The sequence below is a fragment of the Ascaphus truei genome, chromosome 3, assembly GCF_040206685.1.
Source record: "Ascaphus truei isolate aAscTru1 chromosome 3, aAscTru1.hap1, whole genome shotgun sequence".
Taxonomy (NCBI): domain Eukaryota; kingdom Metazoa; phylum Chordata; class Amphibia; order Anura; family Ascaphidae; genus Ascaphus; species Ascaphus truei.
Window position 1 is genome coordinate 244,401,432 of NC_134485.1, and position 22,841 is coordinate 244,424,272.

Sequence of the window (22,841 nt, forward strand, 5' to 3'; positions counted from 1 at the left end):
CACATATACACACACCTCACTCCTTCCTATACACTTCCCCCTATACACTTCCCCTCACTCCTTCCTATACACTTCCCCTCACTCCTTCCTATACACTTCCCCTCACTCCTTCCTATACTCTCCCATACACTTCCCCTCACTCCCTCCTATACTCTCCCATACACTTCCCCTCACTCCTTCCTATACTTTCCCATACACTTCCCCTCACTCCCTCCTATACTCTCCCATACACTTCCCCTCACTCCTTCCTATACTTTCCCATACACTTCCCCTCACTCCCTCCTATACTCTCCCATACACTTCCCCTCACTCCTTTCTATACACTTCCCCTCACGCCTATACTCTCCCATACACTTCCCCTCACTCCATCCTATACACCTCCCCTGCTCACTCACACCTTTCTATACTGCCATACACTTTCCTTATACGTAGATATCCCATGCGCCCTCCTCTTCTGTCACTGCTCTCCTGCTCCGGCGCGAGCTGTAACCGCCACCCTCCCTCCTCGCGCTCCCTTCTCATGCACCTCGCTCTCCACTTTCTTCACCGGCAGCTTTTGCCACGGGTCAGCCAGCTGCGCTAGCAGCATCTTCCCCGAACGAGCAGCGTGCAGAGCCGGGGCTTCCCGCACGAGCCTCAGTGGAACAAACAGTCTTGTCTCTTCGTGGCTGCTCACCCTCTCCACAGCCGCTATAGGGGAGCGGGGGGGGGGGGGTGGAAGAGAGCCATGGTGGAACCCCTGGGACTGGTCCACGTAACCCCATTTGGGAAACACTGATCTAGACTATGAAATAGGGCTTCTGCACAATGGTTTTGCCTTACAGTACTTCAGTGTCTGGAAGTGAGTAACGCCAGGTTCCCGTATGACTTCAATAATGTAATGTTATTTCCCCTGTTAACAGTAACGGAGCTTTAGTGGGTATCTTATCATTTATCAGAATTGAAGCAGGGGGTCTCCGAAACTGAACCCCATTAATTTCAGCTCCAGAGACCCCCTGCTTCCGGGAATACGGAGGTATCGGTGTCGGTAGCCACTTTGGCTTGATAGCTGGGGTTCAAGTAATGGCCGCTTTTCAAAGCGCCCACGTCCTGTGGGCTGCGACTTCATCTGGTGAGGCTTCATGCTTCAATCCTATGCATAAAAAAGCTGTGTGTGCTGAGCACACGTATTGTAGGTGAAACATCCTTGTGTTTTGTCACAGAAATTGTGTTTGCGATGGTGAGGTTTTTAATTCAATGAAAGAGATTTGAGAGTATAATTTATTTTATTTAGTTTTGTCTCGAAATTTCCATACTGTCACTTGGAGTACATGATATAATTGACCTATGATAACTAAAGTCAGATACATATATTTTGGATTTTAAAGTATCTAAATGCCGTTACTCTCAAAAGTCTTTAATTCAATATAAATCATAAAAATCAAAACACAATTTCGGTGACATTAGAACGTGCGTGCTCGGCACACACACCCCAACACCCCCCCCCCCCCCCCCCCCCCCCACACCCCCGTTTTGTTTTTTATAATCATTGCAGTTACTATATTATATTAATCTATATACAATTCTTGTTATATGTTTACACACCTTGCATGTTTTCCACTTCCGCCTTTTTTTATTGTACTGTACAGTAAATGTTAGATTTCTAACATTTTTGCTATTTGCACTTGTATGTTTATACTCACTGGGAATTCCTATAATAACAGTGTTCCTTTCCGTTATCCTCAACGAGATTTATCCCATCAAAAATTATCACCAGGTACCGCCAAAGAAGTTTCCCTTCAAAAACACGCACAACAAAAATGGCCGCTTGGATTGCTCTTTTAATCAAACAGTTTTTGTTCTAACATGAACGGTCCATGGCACAATAGTATAAAGTAAATCAGTCACAAGAAAAATGGAAAAAATGTCTGAAATATATATATAAATGATAAGCATGATATTGGGAAAATAAATCGTAGTCGCTAAAACGGTCAGGATCTGAGTGGTATAAGGCTCTTAAAAATACTTAATCACAGAAAATTCCCCACCCCATAAGGCTTGACAATTAAAATGAATATCTTAAGCCTCGGCCATGGTTACTCCTGGCGTGCGGAGGCTCGCTCAGGCTGAGAGAAAGCGGGTGCTTTCACTGGCCTTAGACAGCGCGCCGTCCAGGGGCGTGTCGGCGGGTGGGCCAGTGACGTCACGAAGCTGGTTCGCCCTCATTGGAAGCGTAGGCGAGCCCCTACTAAAGCCGCTCTCATTGCGTCTGTAGGGGCTCAGTGCCGAGCGGAAGCGCGCCTCCGCCCGCAAGCACTAAACACGGACGCGGCCTAAGACAGACTAATGCTACAGGATTGCACATGGGGTGGCACTGCAAATGCACAGAGAAGATGAGAGCTGTTTTACCTTTTATCACGAAACAGATTTTGTGACAAATTTGGAAATTGACTAGGGTACAGTCACATATTAAAAATAAGCCCCTCAACATTTGGTCCTCGAAAGGACAATTGGGGTAAATGTATTTTTTTTTAACTTTACAAATATTAATAATAATAGCAATGGTAATAAATAGGCTTATTGAGAATGCCGGTGCCGAATTATTATGTCTGGCTAGACACAGAACACAGGGTACCGCCAACAAAACATCTGTTGCTACTGTAATTCCCAGATATATATCAAATACATTTGCATTTAAGCAGTAACAAAAGACGGAGCAGTGTCCTATCTGAACACAGGCAACAGAATAAGTTAATACAATGTTTGTCAATTTAGTTTTAGTAGCCTCTAAAATAACCATAGACAGTGCCAATGATAAAGTATTGAATTGTATAACATCAGGAGATCTTTCCATATGGAACTCATGGGACTAAGCAAAGACAGAATTTCTGTGAACGAGAAGCAACTAACCAATGAATAATGTATTAGAAAATGATTTTACTTCCTGCCGCCTCCCTTCACTTTGTTCATTGCTTCTATTGGAACATGGGTAATACACCGACCAGTCTTACATCTCCTACACAGTACAAGTGGCCATGTGAATGTTTAAACATCCATTGCTGCGGAGGAGAAATGTGGGCTTTGTATGAAAGGGCACAAATGCTATTTTTGTTGTTAAAATTGATGCTTAGAAAGGCATTTGAAATATAAATCTCTTTTTCAATATGCTGTGAATCTGCTGGGGAAGATTTTACTCCCATATCATTTTTAGGCCATGCGTATAGTGCCCGTGATGGCGACGCGACTTCGCCCAAAAACAAATGCATTGCCGCCGCCGCCGTGTGCGCTTATAGTAAGCGCGACGGCGACAATGCGACGGAGCGACATCGCATCGCGGATTTTGGAAGCTGGCAATATTTGATTTTTCAAGGGCTGTCGCCTCATGTGACAGCCCCTGAACCAATCAAATGCAGTAAGCCCGCGCCGCCGCCACAAAGCGAAATATAACTTTCGCTAGCGGCGACGGGTGACGTCACCCGTCGCCCATCGCGGGCACTATACGCGCGGCCTTATTGAGGTAACCTATCACTGAATAATAACCGTGGCCTCCTATACAATAAAGTGGCAAGCAGGGTAAAACACAGTTAATTACGCATTAACACCCATTCATTAATATATATATATATATATATACTGTTATATATATATACACATTTTAAGTTATGGTGGGTGAAAAGGCAACAAAAAACATCCACCGTTAGCATATAGCCAATAAAGAATATCACTTGTGAGCACATTCACATGTCTCAGACAGGTCTGCAACCCTGCCTTTCAACCATTATCACCTCGCATACAGTGCTCCCACTACAGCAAGGGATTCTGGGAAATTACATGCAAATGAGCACACAATGTGTTACCTTTTGCCTGGAATATCCATTCACATGGAGCCCATTTAAGCTGATGCATCGCTGTTAACACAGCTTTTAAGCACAGCATGGGACTAGCAAAGCAAGTACAGACCACTCACAGACATGTTTCAACCTTGATGGGTATCATCAGTTGTGGTGGGTTTTGAGGTTAGAAAAGGGGTGTTACTGTCAAAGTATTAAGGTACTTTTCTTACCTTTGAGCGGTGTGCATCAGTTTGACATTTGAAACTGATTACTGTATATATTGTATTATAATGGACTATATCAAATTCCATACTGAGTCCATCGTTTTCCCCCCTTTTCTTAGTATAAAAAAAACCTTCCACCACTATGTTAGCAAATATTAAACTTAGACAACCTTAACAGAAACTATTTTGCATTTCCATACAGATTTTAGAAAATGTCACATATTGAATCTGACAGGATATATGTAGATTCAGTGAGTAATATGCAGCCTACAAGCTAGATTACACACTGTATCATCGTTTAAACAATCAGCTACTTTTAGATGAGGGCCTGGCTCCTCTATAAGGAATAGGCAAAAATAAGCTGGCCCCTTGCAGATATGCGCTAATAGGCCTAAGAATAATTGTGGATGCAGCATCTGTTCACTTATTGTATAACTTGAATACTTTCACAATATCTGTTTCTAGGGCCATTCTGAAAGTAAAATAAGCTTTAAAGCAGCAACCTCCACTACCTATTTCCCCATTTCTTTACAGGATGGGAATTAGACTGTAAGCTCCTCTGGGCAGGGACTCCTCTTCCTTAATGTTACTTTTATGTCTAAAGCGCTTATTCCCATGATCTGTTATTTATATTATCTGTTATTTATTTGATTACCCCATGTATTACTACTGTGAAGCGCAATGTACATTAATGGCGCTATATAGATAAAGACATACAATTCAATACAACTAGGGCGTCCCCAGAGCTGTACTGGGCTGTTTTCAGCTTTCTGGTAACGTTACCTGTGTTCCTTCCTGGTTTTAACATCTCCCGCCTCCCCTCTAGCTACTGTAGTAGGACACACAGGCCCGGAGATATAAACCACCATTTTGTATTCCCTCGAGGGTAATGAATGCCGGTACATTTACCGGTAAGTGTCTGGGGAATCGGGGTCCACAGAGCTGAAAATAGCTGTTAAAAAAGGGGAAAAAAACTTCCCTATTTTAAAAATAAAATTTAAGTAGGGAAGGTTTTTTCATTTTGCTGTATGGACAGAATCACTGCGGTCATTCTCCCTCCAACAGAGCTAAAAGAGAAGTTTCACAGTTTAGTGTTTGGACCTGCAAATTTGGTTATGCCTTGACGCGGCTTGCAGGCTTATAACTCTTTGGCCAAAGGGTTTACCTAAATTACCCTTACTCATGAGAATATTATTATTGAAGTATTTAACTATATACTATTTACTATATATTTTGTCACATTGGATGTAGCATTGGGCTCTTCTGCCTTTGTTATATTTAATACAGGTGCCACAAAGGGCAGAACGTATGGGAAGATCTTATATAGTTTAAAAAACAAATGCATTAATACAATATTTTCTTAATTTTGTTTTGTTGTGCTGTTGGCATATTTTTGTTGTTGCAATCAATATTTTTGTCACTGTTTCCATTGCTTTGTTACAGACAAAGAGTTTCTTCAAACATTAGTCTGATACAGATGTAGGTTTAAGGGTAGTGAACATAATTACATACACCGTAGATAATTGAGACATCAAATGGAGTGTTTACACAAGTTCATATTTACATTGTTCAGTTTTTATGCAAGTTGTTCTGAAAACTCTTTAATATATAAAGGTTTAACTATCAACTTTGGGTAGAAATTATTTTTCTTAACGTGATAAACTACTAACTAAAGGGTAGTTGGTGGGGAAAAAAGGCACCTACAGTATGACGTGTCTAGTATTTCAAGAACTATTCATATTATGGTTTGAACACAGTCAGCATCAACTTTAACACACATCAGCACACAAGGACACTAAGCATTCACATGGTTCAATTATCCCTGCATATTTGTTTTGCAGGATATAAAAGCATTCTCAATTGCACAACAATAACGTTTTTCTCGTTTCTGAGAGACAGTTTAGTAGTGTATTATAAATCATATTGAGAAGATGGTTTGCATGCTTTATTATCTCGCTGAGTTTTATGTGAATGTTCCAAAGTGAGTCATACAGCCCTGCTCACTGGTTCTACTATGTATGTCACATACCTGTGCACATGTATGTGTTACCATGCACAACTCAAACACTTACATTCTTCTCTATGACAGGTGGATCTAAGGAACTAGAAAATTAGGCAATAGTTTGGGGCACCGATGTGCCCAGAGGACCCCTATTCATTGCATTAGATTTATTAAAAGCATACATTTAAATATAATTGTTGTTTGGCCACGATATCAAGAATCCTCTCTGACATGGGTTCTTCCATTTGCCAAATGCCATGTGTGTACATAGGCAGGACAAATGGCGAGGCTTAATAAAAACAGCGTATTGACATGGATAGCTCTGGCCTTTTACCCACCATCATAATAGAAGGGCAATACTAATGGAGGACTGTGGGCTGGGGAAGGAGGAGGGGTTGGTGGTAGTTTCAGAAATAGGCCCGCAGAATGGGAGAGCAATGCTTAGGTATTTATAGGCAGGGAATTAGGTGTAAACAATTAGCATTGCATGAAGAAGTATACACAGAGAGCCTGGAGTGGAGTCACTGCTACCCACGGGGCAAACATTTCAGTCTTTGCATGTCGTACAGTATGTTAAATAATTAATAAAGTGACAAACTAGCACTGGGCCCTCAAATGTCTCACAAACCCCAACATTTTGAACCACCACTACTGTGTATAAGTTTTAGCATTTGTTTCAGAAATTTTGTTTTTCAAATGTAAGCCAAACTTGAACAGCCCAACTAATATCATAATATAAGCAATACATTCTGACGTCTGTAGTGGACAGAACGCTAGAGAATTTTCTTCTCTAACCAACAATGGGGCCTATTTATTTAAATAAACCTGCAAAAAAAATAACATCCAATTTATTACTAAAAAGGAATTTCATTAAAAGCATTTGAAGATTTCTCTTTGGTAAATTCGGTGTCATTCTTTTGCAGTGTTTAATGAGTTTTAGCTAATCATTGTTAAAGTTTAAGGATGGGTGGTTCAGGGGGTTGGCAAAATCTGAGCCACACCTCCATCCATATATTCAAGTCCAACTGAACACAGCTTAGATCCATGGACCCCAATCCCAGGTTTATACCCAAACCTCGACTTCACCCACCCCCTGTGTGTCTCTTCCTCCTCCAGTGCATCTGTAGGGTCCACAAGGTTAAATGCAGATTGGAGGCTCCCCTCATCCTCTGACATTGGGAATCACACCATGAAAGGAGGCAGGATCAGCAGGAGAAAAAGAGCCCCCCATCTGCAGTTAATCCCTGAGGACCCTACAGCTGCACCAGAGCAGTTAGTGGACATGCCCTCTCATGTCACCCACTCCCTCCGTATGTCACCCACACCACTCCATGTCCTACACACCCTCTGATGTCACCCACTCCCCCCTCATGTCACTCTCCCCTCCATATCTCTGTATTCCCCCCATGTCACATCTGTCCATCTCTCAGCCCCCCAAGTCATCCCACCCCCTGCCATACACACATGCTCCACTCCTCCACTCACTTGGCTGAATGCCTCTGGAGACAATCTCATGCTCTCTCTGGTTTCCTCATATCTTGTTTTAACTTTGCTCTCTCCCAGACTTAACAAATCTATTTTTCTTCACTAATCAACACTCACAAGTCTAACCCCACACCGTCTTTCTTTGACTCTCTCCTTCCTCTTTCCAGACCTCCACCTGTAAGCTGTTTTTCTTCCTCCATTTCACCTCAAGATTTTGCTGACTATTTCAAGACTAAGGTGGTTTCCATTCATTAAAGCATCCCTCTGTATCCTCCTCATATTCGTCACCTTCTCTTTCTAACTCACATCCTGCGTTCCTTGATTCTTTCTCCTCTGTCACATATTAGGACGTTTCTGTAGCTCTCCTCATCTGTCTTTACTGCTTGCCCTCTTGATCCAAACCCTCCCATGTCCTCAAACCCCTAGCTTCCACTGTCTACCTTTCTCTCTACCTATCAACATGTCTCCCTCCTGAATTTTGCCTCCAAACTGTTTGAACACCTTGTAGTCTCTCAATTGCGCCATTTTCTTTACTCATATTCTCTCTTACACCCTCTACAATCTGGTTTCTGCATTGCTGACTCCACTGCCAATGACCAAGGTTATTATATTACTCAACCCCTACTCATACCTCCTCCCAAGCCTGGCCCTATTGTCCACTTCTACCTTACTCACAAGGTGGCAGCACTATCATACAACCATTACCACAAACACGCTGCCTTGGTGTCACACGTTACTCCTTCCTCACAATTTCGTCCCATATTCATACTATAGCTAAAACCTGACCATTTTGTCCCTCCGTAACATTGTAAATATATGTCCTTTCCTGTACTGCTAAGATTCTAATACATGCCCTCAATCGCTCTCATTTTGACTTCTGTAACCTACTATCTGGCCTTTATGCCACTCAACTTTCTTCCCTACAATCTATCCTAAATACTGCTGCTCACTCTTTCCTAAATCCATATCTGCTGTGCTACTGCTGAAATTTCTCTCCAGGCTTCCCATTATGTACCATATTACTTATAAAATTCCCCTCTCTTTGGGGAAGGTTTATCAAGCGCTGATATGAGTTAGCACACCCAATCCGGCATTAATTCAAATTCAAGTCAATGGCAGTTAACGCCGGATCGGGTGTGCAAAGGGGGGGTGCAGCGTTGCAGGCGCCCCGCGCTCTTCCCCAAGGCATTTAAATTAAATACCGGGGGATTCCGTGAGGCCCCTGTAACTCTAAACTTACCTTCACTCTTCCGGCGTCAGGACTTGTCTCCATAGCAACACGGTGGCAAATGACGCCGCGGGTCACGTGACGTCACATGACCTAACGCCGCGTGAGGTAAGGGGGGGGTGTCGCACCACCAGAGCAGAACAGGCAGAGGTGGTGCAGCAAAAAAACGTTTGCGTGCCCCTGCACTAACCCATACCGATGGTTGATGAATCTGTCCCTTTGAAAACTATACACTTCTTTGCCCCTCCTTATTTCCCTGCTCGCCTCTTGCTTTCTGCTCAAGGATTTCTTTTGTCTTATCTTTTGTATCTAAAGCCCTCTCCCACCTAAAACCTTTTCCACGTACTGCCACATGCCTCTGGGATACCCTCTCTCTCCACAGTCAAGGCCTGCCTTAAACCTCGCCTCTTTAAGGCTGCGCTTATAGCAATGGCGACGATGCCAAAACAAGTACATGTAGTCTCTCGCGTGTGACTATAGTGGGCGCGACCGCGATGGTGCTGCGTAGCGACAGGCGGACCAAAGTCGCTGTAGTCAATGGATTTTGTGATGCACAGCAACGGCCGCATCACGTGACTGGCGGCAAGCCAATCACATCTCCATCTTGCCTTTTGTGCCTTCCCCTTTGCTGACGTCACCGCCCCTTGCCGCCAGCGAAATCGCACTACTCGAGTGCAACTTTTGCTGGAGCGACGGCGGCGTGTGACGTCTGCGGCCGCCCGCATGTCGCCGTCGCCATTACTATAAGCGCAGCCTAACAAAGTATTTCAGTAGCTCAAAAGTACTCGCACCTTACATATACAGTTACCATGGCCCCCTGCAGACACTCTTACCAGAACACCCTCATACTGTCTCTGTAAGTTCTCCCCACTTACCAATTAGATTGTAAGCTCTTTGTGGCAGTGACTCCTTTTCTAATGTTAACTTTTATGTTCGAAGCGTTTATTCTTATTTTGTCTTATATTATTTTGTAGCATATATTACTGCTGTGACGTGCTATGTACTGTACATGGATGACACTATACAAATAAAAATTTATATATATATATATACACATACTGTACATGTAACTCTTTACCCCCATCACTCTCTTTCCATATCTCACTCTTTCCCCCCCATGTCTCCTACCCCACTATGTGTCTCTGCCACCATGCCACTCTCTCATGTGACTCTTTCTCCCCCATGACACTCGCTCTTTTCACCCTCCCATCTCCTACGTCCCCCTCCCATCTCCTACGTCCCCCTCACCTCTCCTACGTCCCCCTCACCTCTCCTACGTCCCCCTCACCTCTCCTACGTCCCCCTCACCTCTCCTACGTCCCCCTCACATCTCCTACGTCCCCCTCACATCTCCTACGTCCCCCTCACCTCTCCTACGTCCCCCTCACCTCTCCTACGTCCCCCTCACCTCTCCTACGTCCCCCTCACCTCTCCTACGTCCCCCTCACCTCTCCTACGTCCCCCTCACCTCTCCTACGTCCCCCTCACATCTCCTACGTCCCCCTCACCTCTCCTACGTCCCCCTCACCTCTCCTACGTCCCCCTCACCTCTCCTACGTCCCCCTCACCTCTCCTACGTCCCCCTCTCCTCCTACGTCCCCCTCACCTCTCCTACGTCCCCCTCACCTCTCCTACGTCCCCCTCACCTCTCCTACGTCCCCCTCACCTCTCCTACGTCCCCCTCACCTCTCCTACGTCCCCCTCACCTCTCCTACGTCCCCCTCACCTCTCCTACGTCCCCCTCACCTCTCCTACGTCCCCCTCACATCTCCTACGTCCCCCTCACCTCTCCTACGTCCCCCTCACCTCTCCTACGTCCCCCTCACCTCTCCTACGTCCCCCTCTCCTCTCCTACGTCCCCCTCACCTCTCCTACGTCCCCCTCACCTCTCCTACGTCCCCCTCACCTCTCCTACGTCCCCCTCACCTCTCCTACGTCCCCCTCACATCCTATATATACTATAATATATGCTAATTCCGTTCTATGGCCCCGCCGCAAAGTGAAAATCGCCAGAACGCGTAACTGGTGATTTTCGCCGCATGCGCAGACCTGCAATCCCCCTTTCTGCGCATGCGCGACCTCGGCAGCCCCCTTTCTGCCCATGCACAGACATGGCGGCCCCTTTCTCGGTACCATCATATGAACAGAACACCAAAATTAGGGCCCTACTGTATACATGTACAGTATATTAAGGATGGACACAAACGTTCAAAATTAATTAATTAATTCCACCCCCCCCCCCATCATTTTTTACAAATCTAAAACCAAAAGCATTGGATTTCCTGCACAGCCAAACCACTATATTTCTTTTATAATCAAAATTCCCTGATCCTAGTGTAAGATCTCTGTCTTCGTTGGTATTGTGGTAAAGTTTCCGTCTCCTAACTGTGTTTTCCAATTAATTTCCCAGCAGAGAAAAGCACTCCTTCCTCAGTAACCGCAGGGGAGTCTGTGAAAGGAACAGAGAGCAAAGTACAGCCAGCCTGGATAACCCTGGCACTGCAGAAGCAGAGGGGGCTGAAGGAAGAGCAGCCCCCTACAGAAGAGAAACTTGTGTATCAGGAGGCTGAAAAACAGAACAAGGACAAGGAAAGGACAGAGGTGCTTTCACTAAAATATTTTCATTGTTTCAAAAAAGCAACAACCGTAAAACCCTTTGCTGACAAAAATGCTTCCAATCCTTTGTCAGGTTGAGGAACTGACGGAGCTAAACAAAATTTCACAGAGTATTGTATTAAGCGTATCTGCTGACGATTATGTGGAAGAAGGGTGATTATGTGGAAGAAGGGTGATTATGTGGAAGAAGGGTGATTATGTGGAAGAAGGGTGATTATGTGGAAGAAGGGTGATTATGTGGAAGAAGGGTGATTATGTGGAAGAAGGGTGATTATGTGGAAGAAGGGTGATTATGTGGAAGAAGGGTGATTATGTGGAAGAAGGGTGATTATGTGGAAGAAGGGTGATTATGTGGAAGAAGGGTGATTTACAGAAATTGGAATTACACAATCTTAGCAAGATTTACAGAAATAAAAGTGAATGCAAGTAACATGGCAGAGTTTGCTAGTAGGGGGGAGACATATAGTGGTGGTAATAATCCATTATAATATGGCACTGACGTCTACACAGTTAATAATGTTAACATATGTTTTCAAAAACGGTTGGTTCCTTATGGGAAATGTCATTAGCAATAGAAATCACTTACTAAATTTCTAAAATGTTTCCTGGAGGTGAATCGTGACAAGAGCCATAAAGTTACACCGGGGAGAAATAATGGCAAACATAAATAGGAAGATAAACCTGACATACAGTAAGAGACTCAGGGAGAAGGTTTTCCAGTGAGGCCCAAACAGTACAGGATAGAATCCAATAGAGCAATGACATCTCATGCCAGTACAAATTGACGGGTTTGAGTATGGATCTAGCAAGAGGTTATGGATCATTTGTCTTGTAGGGAGTAGAGGGGAGCCTGAACATCTGTTGTAACCCTCTGTAAGAGATGTGGGCAGAGGTATGCTAATGCTGTGTAGGGTGAAATTAACATATGGCTTTATTGCCTGCCCCTTTAAACATCACAGCAAACAAAAATATACAAAAACAGTAAACACCTATCCCTTTGTAAGGGCTAACTTACTTCCCCAGTCCCTCTCTGCAAGGTTGGGGGGGAAAGCCCCTTACCCACTTATCACCCCAAAGTCTCAGCCGTACCTTAAAGCAGGTGGCCCTTCAGGTCAGTGGTGTCCAGGTGTCTTGGTGTGCTTGAGGTCCGGCCTCTGGCAGGTTCCTGAGTCCTCTGCGTCCAGGAAAAGAGGTCTGGTCCCCCTGTGTCTTGATGCCAATATACAGTGCACCTGTATATTCAAGACCCTCTCCTCATGTCAGCACCGTTGTGTGCTGAGGAAAAACTGTCTAGGTCTGTTATAGCAGGAGTTTTAAACCTGTCTCAGAGTCCTAATTAGCCAGGTGGAGTCTGGTTAATTGCCTGTCTGCAGTTAACCAGCTCCCTGCTGGATTTAGAGGCAGTTTCTTCAACAGGGATAAGTCCCTGTTACACTCTCCTTGCCCGGCTCCCTACAGAGAGAACATCAGTGAAGTGGGGTAGGAGGCATCCACAACCATTTACCTTGTCTCCGGGGCTGTCTGTGGTCTTCTGGGTGATGGAAAAGATGGGCGCCAGGAGTTTTTCTAGTGCAACATCAATCTTTATTGAATGTCCCCATGCTTGGGGACACCGCAGCCACAGCACATATTAGATTGACTGAGTTGCACAGATTCACTAAAGTCACCATCGGTTAAGCAGCGAACAGGGGCTTTTTAGCCCCGTAATATATTGGCTATATTTGTACCATGGCTTATGCAAATAAGTAATTAATACCAAATTACCTATTCACTAAATTGCGATATCTGGCCATATTGGGCTACGGACAAAAAAATATTGCTGATTTTTATCACCTACCACAGACTGACTTTAGGCCCATTTGATACACACACACACACACACACACACACACACACACACACACACACACACACACACACACACACACACACACACACACACACACACACACACACACACACACACACACACACACACACACACACACACATATACAGTCATGTGAAAAAGAAAGTGCACCCTCTTGAATTCTATGGTTTTACATATCAGGACATAATAACAATCATCTGTTCCTTAGCAGGTCTTAAAATTAGGTAAATACAACCTCAGATGAACGACAACACATGACATATTACACCGTGTCATGATTTATTTAACAAAAATAAAGCCAAAATGGAGAAGCCATGTGTGGGAGCCGTTTACCTCTTGGGACCCCGTGCTTCAATACTCTGTTATTAAACTAAAATAAAAACAGTGCGATCACCTGTAAGAGCTGTGCAAGGAGATGTAGTGTAGTGTAAAGAGGTGCCTGGTGTACAGGAAGGTTTGGCATTTTCACAAGGTTGCGCAGCATGGCTGATATAAAGAGGTGGCTATAGATGTTCAATAGTAAATATACTTTAGTTTTTGGTACAGCTGTTGTATCCTGTCTTTCTGAGCCATACAAAGTGCCAGAGTTTAAAATGATAATTTAATGCAACCGTTTAATATTAACAGACAAATTGAACAACCTCTCAATAATGTAAGGGTAGATAAGAAGTGGGTTCTGATTAATACACATTTGAGTAAATGTTGGCTTTGCGTGCAGTGATATATTAGATTTTCATAGAAACTTGACACAATGCAGCTTGGTGCTTCTGTGCCTAAGTGAATTATACCTAGTAAGTTCTGTCATCTACCAGAGGATTTAAAACATAATGGGACATTTTTCATCCGTGCATAGCAACATCATGTTGGCTTTGTTGGCATTTAGCATGAGATTTCAGTAGTAAATCATTATTTTATTGTTTAAGTAGATTTCATGTGACTTTACAAAGAAGCATCCATAAAATGGGTCGTTGTTTCACAGGGTGAAAGCACAATTTCCTCTATTCCAGCATTTGTTTTCTATTTTGTAAACCTTGAAGGTTATCCATAAGTGAAATTATGATGCACAGAATTGTGCTCACTGACATTGGCCACGTAATTGAATAGTAATACAAAGTAATGCCTTTGGAGTATCACTTTTCACTGTTTTGTAGGGTGATAAGCTAACAATCATTGCTACTAACTAACTGTTCTCCTATTGTTATTATCTCATTTATCTAAGAATGCCTAAACTAGCTTACCGACATACCCCTATTATTTTGTTTTGGGGGGCATGAAACTTCCTGGTCTGATTATAGGATTCTGAGCTCAATACCATATAATTTATTTTTCTCTGATCCATTTGATCTTAATCACATTATTGTCTCCACCTTTTTATGTGATGGATAAATGTTAAAAAAATGCAGATACGGTCTCATTATAAAGCAACAGTACAAAACTACATAGGTCTGATCCAGAACCATAAGTAAATTGTGCTGCCAACCAGTAAATTGTTAACTTTGTTCAAATGTGGCAAACAGAAAAAGGAGAAGACAGCACCCCAACAATGAGGAGAACTGGAGGCAATTGTATCAAAAATTGGCACAAAAGTTTACTGAAGCATCAAGCCTAGAAAAGGTTAAAAAACGGAACCTCTGACGCATTTCCCGCCATACTTGACGCTTTATCAAAGAGTGAATCTGTGGACAGCCTTCTCTGTAAGCCAGGAAAAACAAATCTTTCATACTTTGTTTTGTTTTCCTTTCAGGTTTATTTAAGGCAGCAAGTTGACTTAGTCCAGAACAAAACAACAAATTCAGCAGCACCAATCTTCCCTGAATTACATGGGCAAGAAACAAAAGCTGAACTAAAAGAGCAGCGGCAAAGAGCAAACACATTGTCACTTCCTGTCTCCGGTGAGAAACAAACGTTCACTCAATCAAATTTCCCATGTATTGGTGGCGGAAAATAGCATTATTGAAAACGCATGAATAAATTCTGCTTTATCAACAATATAGACTCTGGGGGGTTTATTCATAAAACAGCAATAAGTTTAGTCTACGTTCAGCCAAACAGTGGGGCAGTGTTGGTACCAATAAAAATAAGGAGTTATCACCGTATTCAATATGGAAAACTTCACATAATTATTGTGACAAAAAGAGAGCGAACTGGTGTCATATCTCATAATCATAACATATACAGATATGGAAGTCATACTTAAATGCGCAGGCTCACCAAACTGATCGAATAACAGTAATATATTTAAAGGGTTAAAACTAGATGACTAAATCTTAACGGCCTGAGATTTAGCAGCCATTGTTTTCACCAGAGGGAGATTTATACCCAGTAACTTCTTCGGTAAAAAAAAAAAAGTAGGAAGATTCCAGCATTAACATATAGAGATTCTTTTTAAATCAGAGACAGTGCCACTACATTTATTTAGCAAATTTACCATTGTTTAAAACAATCACTGTATTTTCATTAACCAACAACCATTCAACCAGTTTGGATTAAAACTAGTCAGCAGAATTGCCAGTTATTTTTCTTTTGATACCCACATTTCTCTACTTTTAAGAAAACTTAAAGAGGTTTTTTTTTTCACAGCTACTTCGTCTTCCTTGCTGGAAGAGAAAGACGAAAAAACTCCGGTCAAACGAGCTAGCCGTTCTGTGACCGATCAGCCATCTTGGATGGAACTCGCTAAGAAGAAATCTCAGGCCTGGAGTGATATGCCTCAGATCATAAAATAAGAGAATGAAATGCTCACCGCGCACACTTGTTATTTGTTCATACTTTCTAAATCCACCAGACTTTAGCCAGGTTTATTTGGGGATACTGATGAAAACTCTGCGTATGTTTAACGGGCCTTCTGGGTGTATGAGCAAAACAAATGGTTTCCCTTGCCTTCCTGTTGTACAGGGGCCTGCAACAGATTTCTTACCAACACTCCTTTCACTTCAGGAGTAAATAGCTAGTCTATAAGGAACTTTTTTTTAAACATACATTCACTCTTAAAAATGTATGTTTTAAATAAATACTATGATATTTTTCAGAATTTTATCAACGTCCTCTTTTTTTATTTCCATGTAACGTTTTTAAGTGTCGGTTCTGAAACACAACCTGAGATACTTCCATGTGGACCTGTGCTGCTCCCTCATTCATTCCTTACTGCTTTCTACATTGCAGTCTTGCTTAGAGGGCATTCACTAACTCAGGTGCATCACAGCCTGGCCAGTGACGCCACAGTATTGGTGTTTAAGAAAAGAAAATCACAGACAGGACTATGATACAAACCTCAGTTCCAAATCCATTCCTTTGTGCCTGTGTCAACCTAGTCATTTTTACACTAGTGTCTTAGGCAAAGTCTAAGATATCTCAGAAGACCTAAACAGTACTAGATATGCAAAATGATACTACACATTACAGGAAGTGGATCAAATTACCCCTCCCTAACTGTTTTTTGCTAACCCTAAGCCTAGTGATGGAAGCAAGATGAGATCAGAGTAAACTACATTGATACTGTAGGTTGCTGCATACTGGAAATGGCTAATAATGCATCAGCTGAATACCAGGATACAATAGGTACACACCTCATTGTATTTTTCCTGATGACAGCTTTGCCAGTTTGTATATGTAAAACACTGGATCATTTCAAATAGTATAACACAGCGTTTTTAACTGAAACTGTATTTTAGAATTGAATGCACCTTTAAAAAAAAAAAGAGATTTGTACTGTACTAATGTCTGTCCTGAAAGATAGAACAATTAGTACTTACTGTATGTACTGTACTTATAGATGTGGAAGGGGCGTTAGATAACCCAGATAGCCTTCTGCTATACATCTTTATACTTTTGGTCGGTATTGATCAAGAAATAACTTTTACCAGTAAGCTTCCTAAAGTTTTACGTGAAGTGAGTATTTGGTGTTGTGAGGATGGCAGATGTAAATAATTTATACTATAAATATGATATTGTTATGCTTGTATAGTGGCAATAAAAACAATTTATTACAACATGAATTTAATTATCAGAATAAAATAAATTCTTAGATTGTGATGAAAACATTTTTTATCTAATAAAAAAAATGTAGTTTTATGTGTTATTTTATTTTTTTATTTTTTTAAACTTACAGTACATTTTATTGTATTTCAACATAATATACATACATATCATTACATTACAAATTCTGGGATTAAATAAAATCGGGGGCACATCTGGGAAAGGTAGGGGGGAAGAGGGGGTGGGACGGGCCTCGTTACTTTCTTCTGCTTGAATGGTCCAACCTTTGCTGTCCCCGCTCGGTCACGGCCTCCTCATACTGATGAGGACTACAGAAATAGCCTCTATTAGCCAGCCGTGGATTGTACATCAGAGGAAACGGTATCTACATCTAGCATAGCAAAATTGTGGTCAACCTCACTCCCGGAATATCTGATTGAGCTAACCATGGTTGCCAAACTTTCTGGAATTTAGAAATGGTGTAATTGACCAGGCTTGTCAATTTCTCCATTTGACAGACAAACCAAATTCTATTACGAATTTTGGAAATTTGTGGAATATTCTTTATGTTTCCATAGTGCTACAATCTCGTATCTCATTGCTGTTTCAAAATGGGCAACCAATTTACTTTCAGATCTGAACAAACCTTGCACTGATCTATTTAGAAGGAATAACCAAGGTATATTGAGGCCCAATATCCTCTGTAGATTACAGTTAGAAAGGAGAATTCTGGCGGTGCAACTGCTCCTGAGAAGAAAAACTGCAGACCGGGACTTCTTACTGGTCAAAAAGCTTTATTTGGCACATAGCAGCCAGAGAAACACTCTTACGCGTTTCGCGCGTCACTCCGCGCTTTATCAAAGAGAATACTTCATGTTACACGGAACACCTTAAAATACCCACACTTCCCCACAGTGTAGCCAATCGGGGCCTCGTGTGCATTTAATATATTCCGCCTACTCAGAGTTGAAACTCCTCCCCTCCAAAGGTGGGGGCCGAGGAGGGTATAAGCTTCACATGCAGGGAAGAATGGACGAACAGACATATAAACAAAACGACTAAAAGGGAGACTACTGCATTATCTAATAGGAATGTATATACATGAATTTAACCAATTGTATATATATTTCACAAAAGCCTCCCTACAGCCCTAAAAAAACATATGAACTATATGAATCTATTAAAAACAAAGACTTCATGGCTACCACAGAAAATCTTATGAATATACAAAAAATTATGAATAATAAATAAAAATATTAGATTAACTACAATAATAAATAATAAATATTAATTAGATATTAACTAAATATAATCACAATCAACATCGTCAGAAAATAATTATGCAAATGATGATACAGACTAAAAATACATCCTGACAAACACACCAATCAAAGAATTTACCTAATAAGAGATATAATTTCATTGAATTACATGACATTTCATAAAGTTTCTTCATAAAATTTCAATCAGAATGTTCTAAGATTGTAATGACCCTTTCTGAAAAAAGGATCACAAAAATTAATAAATTGTTCTTTAATTGTTAACTCTTTAAGAACACCTGATAGAAATAATATCAAAATACTAAAAAGAGGGAAGGGGGGGAGAGGGAGGGGGTTGCAGAGGGGGGGGGAGAAGGCAGGGGGAGGAGGTGGGGAGGGAGGGTGTGGGGGGGGAATTGGAGATGAAGAAAAAGGAGGGAGTACCAAATTACAACAATTATGAATAACTTAAGTTATTAAACCAGTTATTATAAGAAATGTTGGAGTTCTCAGTCTATGTTCATTCACAATGGACTGAGTGTATCTAATAAAAAAATCCACAACATTTCTTTCTGATTGAGTAACCTCAGTCTATCTCCTCCTCTTGTTAAACGTTTAAGTTGTTCAATTCCCATGTATTTAAAATTATTTAATCCTCCTTTACTACATTGTGTAAAGTGTCTTGAGACTGGAAAATTTAGATCTTTATGTTTTATTGCCTAACATGTTCCATGATACGTTGTTTCAAGGGTCTTATTGTTCTGCCCACATAGCCCATGTTGCACCCACACTTTATGTAGTACACCAAAAATTGAGTATTACAATTAATAAAAGATTTAATTGTAAACATTTTCCCTGTTTTTATTTTTTTAATCTTTTTCATGGGGCATTCATAACTACAAATTTTGCATGAGCCACATTTGAAAAAACCTGTTGTATATCTTGTATTATTTGTCACAGATGTTTCTGAGGAGAACAAACTTGGAGACAAGCGTGTTCCCAATGTGTCTGCTTTGGAGAAGACAAATTTGGGACCTTCTTTTACAATTGGTTGAAGATCTGTATCTAGACTCAAAATTCCCCAATGCCGTTTAATTATATTCTTAATTTCTTTAGCCTGATTGTTCTATTAAAGAAAAAGATTAAAGAAATAAAAACAGGGAAAATGTTTACAATTAAATGTTTTATTAATTGTAATACTCAATTCTTGGTGTACTACATAAAGTGTGGGTGCAACATGGGCTATGTGGGCAGAACAATAAGACCCTTGAAACAACGTATCATGGAACATGTTAGGGCAATAAAACATAAAGATCTAAATTTGATCTAATTTTTCAATCTAAATTTTCCAGTCTCATGACACTTTACACAATGTAGTAAAGGAGGATTAAATCATTTTAAATACATGGGAATTGGACAAATTAAACCTTTAACAAGAGGAGGAGATAGACTGAGGTTACTCAATCAGAAAGAAATGTTGTGGATTTTTTTATTAGATGCACTCAGTCCATCGGGAATGAACATAGACTGAGAACTCCAACATTTCTTATAATAACTGGTTTAATAACTTACGTTTTTCATAATTGTTGTAATTTGGTACTCCCTCCTTTTTCTTCATCTCCAAATTCCCCCCCTTCCTCCCCCCACCTCCCTCCCTTTCCTCCTCCTCCCCCTGCCTTCTCCCCCCCCCCTATCCAACCCCCTTTGGCTATGTGCCAAATAAAGCTTTTTGACCAGTAAGAAGTCCCGGTCTGCAGTTTTTCTTCTCAGGAGCAGTTGCACCGCCAGAATTCTCCTCTCTACCTGTAATCTACTTTCACCCCGGTTGGAGCACGCTGACGTCCAGGAGCCCTTACACACTCAAACAGTGAGTTCGTTTCATTATATGAGTATACCCCATATAAGTTATTCCTCGGGACAGAGGCTATTGGGGATACTCTACCACTGTGTTATCTGTGTGAGATACAAGGGGTTAAATTCCACATATGGGACAGTCTCTGAGAAGTATACAAAGTGAGATTATTTACACTTGTACGTTTGCTGGACTCTTTTGAAGTGGCGCCGCCAGGGAGCTTGGGACTCCCATTTCTCTCTCTATGCCCCAATATCCGCTGTAGCCAATTCCTAATTTCCCGCCAGAGGGATGTAACTTGAGGACAAGACTACAGCATATGCAACAAATCTGCCTGTTCTCTGCAGTTTTTTGGACACATTGAAGAATATCCAGGGATACATTTGAAAAGCTTAACTGGGGTGAGATACCACCTCACCATAACTTTATATGTGTTCTCCTTTAATGTGGTACAAATTGAACTCTTAGTGGCAGACTCAAATATTCCCTCCCAGTCCTCTTCCTTCAGCACCTCACACAAGCCAGCCTCCCATTGGTTCATATACTTCAATTTCTGCATAAACTGCACACCCGAACAGGTAACTTCTATATACATTGTTTCCTATGTAGTCCGTATACTTACTTCCAATGGAATATCTTTAGAACAATCATATATTCCTTGGAACATCAGTGCTGGCTCTATTTCTTACATCTCCGTTAAACCAATATATGGTATTAATATTTTTACTCAAACCCAGAGGTAATAAATATATCTCTTAGTACATATTCACTAAAAACGGAAAAAGCCGCATTTGAACGGTACACAGTACACAAAACTTAGTATAAAAAAAGAAGCTACATAAAACATACTTTGATAACGTAACACAACTTAACAATCTATTGTTGTGGGGTCTTGTGCTAATAAAGTAACTGATCCTTAGTTAGTTATTACAGTTTGATTCATGTCTTGCAACATTTTTACATTCCTGTGATAACAAGTATATAGCGATTTAGATATTGATGCTTTATTCAGGTATTAATGCCTATTAACCCTCTATTTACAGGCACACTTAGGATTGGGTCCCGCTGCATCCGGTGGCACACGCGACCGCATGCACGCCACTCACCAGCTCCTTACTTCCTCCCTAGTCGGCCCTTATGATATGATCTAGATATCTGATCCCCTTTTTACCCCAATTTCTGAAAGACTGTTGGTAGTTGACAGTTTTTTTCTTGTTGTTTTCCATGTGGCTATAGTATCTCTTAGTATGTTGGGTTTGAGCTCCTGGGGGATCTTGTTCCACTCTAGATGTAGTACTTCTGCTAAAGAGAATTGAACTGAGAATTGTCTCTCTACCTCCTGGGTGGAGTAAAAATCCTTTCTCAAAATCCAATCACCCACATGTCTTAGGAGGCACGCAAGGTTATAGTTTCTTATGTTGGGGATGTTGATTCCTCCCATATCTTTAGTCATTTGTAATTTGGCCAGCGATATTCAGTTTTTTTCCCTTTCCATAGAAACTTATTTATCCTTTTGTCTAGCTCCCTTATGTCTTTATGTTTAATCAGTAAGGGTAGTCGGTATAGCAACCTGGCAAAGGATATCATTTTGATGGTGCAAGCTCTGACATATGGTGACAGAGGGAATATCATCCAAACTTTCAATTCTTCCAGAATTTTTTTAATAATGGGCTTGATATTTTTATTATACACCCTTGTTAAGTCTGCTTCTAAATTGATTCCGGGGTATCTAATTGGGGTTTTGGTGACCCTCACTGGGATTTTGATTTCCTTGATTGACTCATCCGGCTTTAATATGTATAGTAGTTCAGTCTTAGTGACGTTTATTTCGAAGCCGGCAAATGAGCCAAACTTTGCTATAGTCTTAAGTATTTTGTCTACCGATATTTCTGGGTTAGACACGAACATAAGAATGTTGTCCGCGAACATACTAACTTCAAGCTCAGTTTCCCCATATTGATTCCTTCGAAGTCATTCATTTGCCTCAGGAAGTGGGCTAGCGGTTCTATGGCCAAATTGAATAGCAGGGGGGACAAGGGGCAACCCGGTCTCGTTCCCCTGTGCAATTGGAAGATTTCTAAAATACACCCAGCTGCAATGGTTCTAGCCTTTGGTTTGTTATACAATGTTCTCAGTACCCTATTGAAGTTTCCTTTAAATCCGAACTTCTCTATAATATAGAGGACATGATCCCAGTGGATATTATCAAACGCTTTCTCCGCGTCTATGGCAACTAGTGCTGTGTTGTTTATCGTGTGGGTTTTAACCCATTGAATTACAGAGATAACTTTTCTAATATTTTTTACAGCTGACCTACCTTTTATAAAGTCTGGGTGGATTATTGAGGGCAATATTTTAGCTAGTCTCTGCCAATATTTTAGTAAATATTTTGCTATCCTGGTTTAGCAGGGAAATGGTTCTATATGATTCAGGTATAAGAGGATCTGTCCCTGGTTTGTGAATAATTTTAATATGAGCCAGGTCGCTAGAGGGAAGGTCTCCCTTTCCCTCTAGTATA

General features: G+C 41.4%; 1 protein-coding gene across 5 annotated transcripts in view; it reads left to right on the forward strand.

Annotated features, from left to right (window-relative positions):
* Positions 1–16,984, forward strand: part of CRACDL (CRACD like) — a 161,618-nt gene extending 144,634 nt beyond the window's left edge. For 4 of the 5 annotated variants that reach the window (XM_075590507.1, XM_075590505.1, XM_075590509.1 and 1 more), the window contains 3 exons: positions 11,162–11,352; positions 14,982–15,129; positions 15,818–16,984. In XM_075590507.1, the coding sequence (XP_075446622.1) occupies positions 11,162–11,352; positions 14,982–15,129; positions 15,818–15,963 (485 nt within the window). In that variant the 3' untranslated portion in view covers positions 15,964–16,984. The remainder of the gene's footprint in view (positions 1–11,161; positions 11,353–14,981; positions 15,130–15,817) is intronic. The other variant, XM_075590510.1, reaches the window with a different exon arrangement.
* The last annotated feature ends 5,857 nt before the right edge of the window (positions 16,985–22,841 follow it).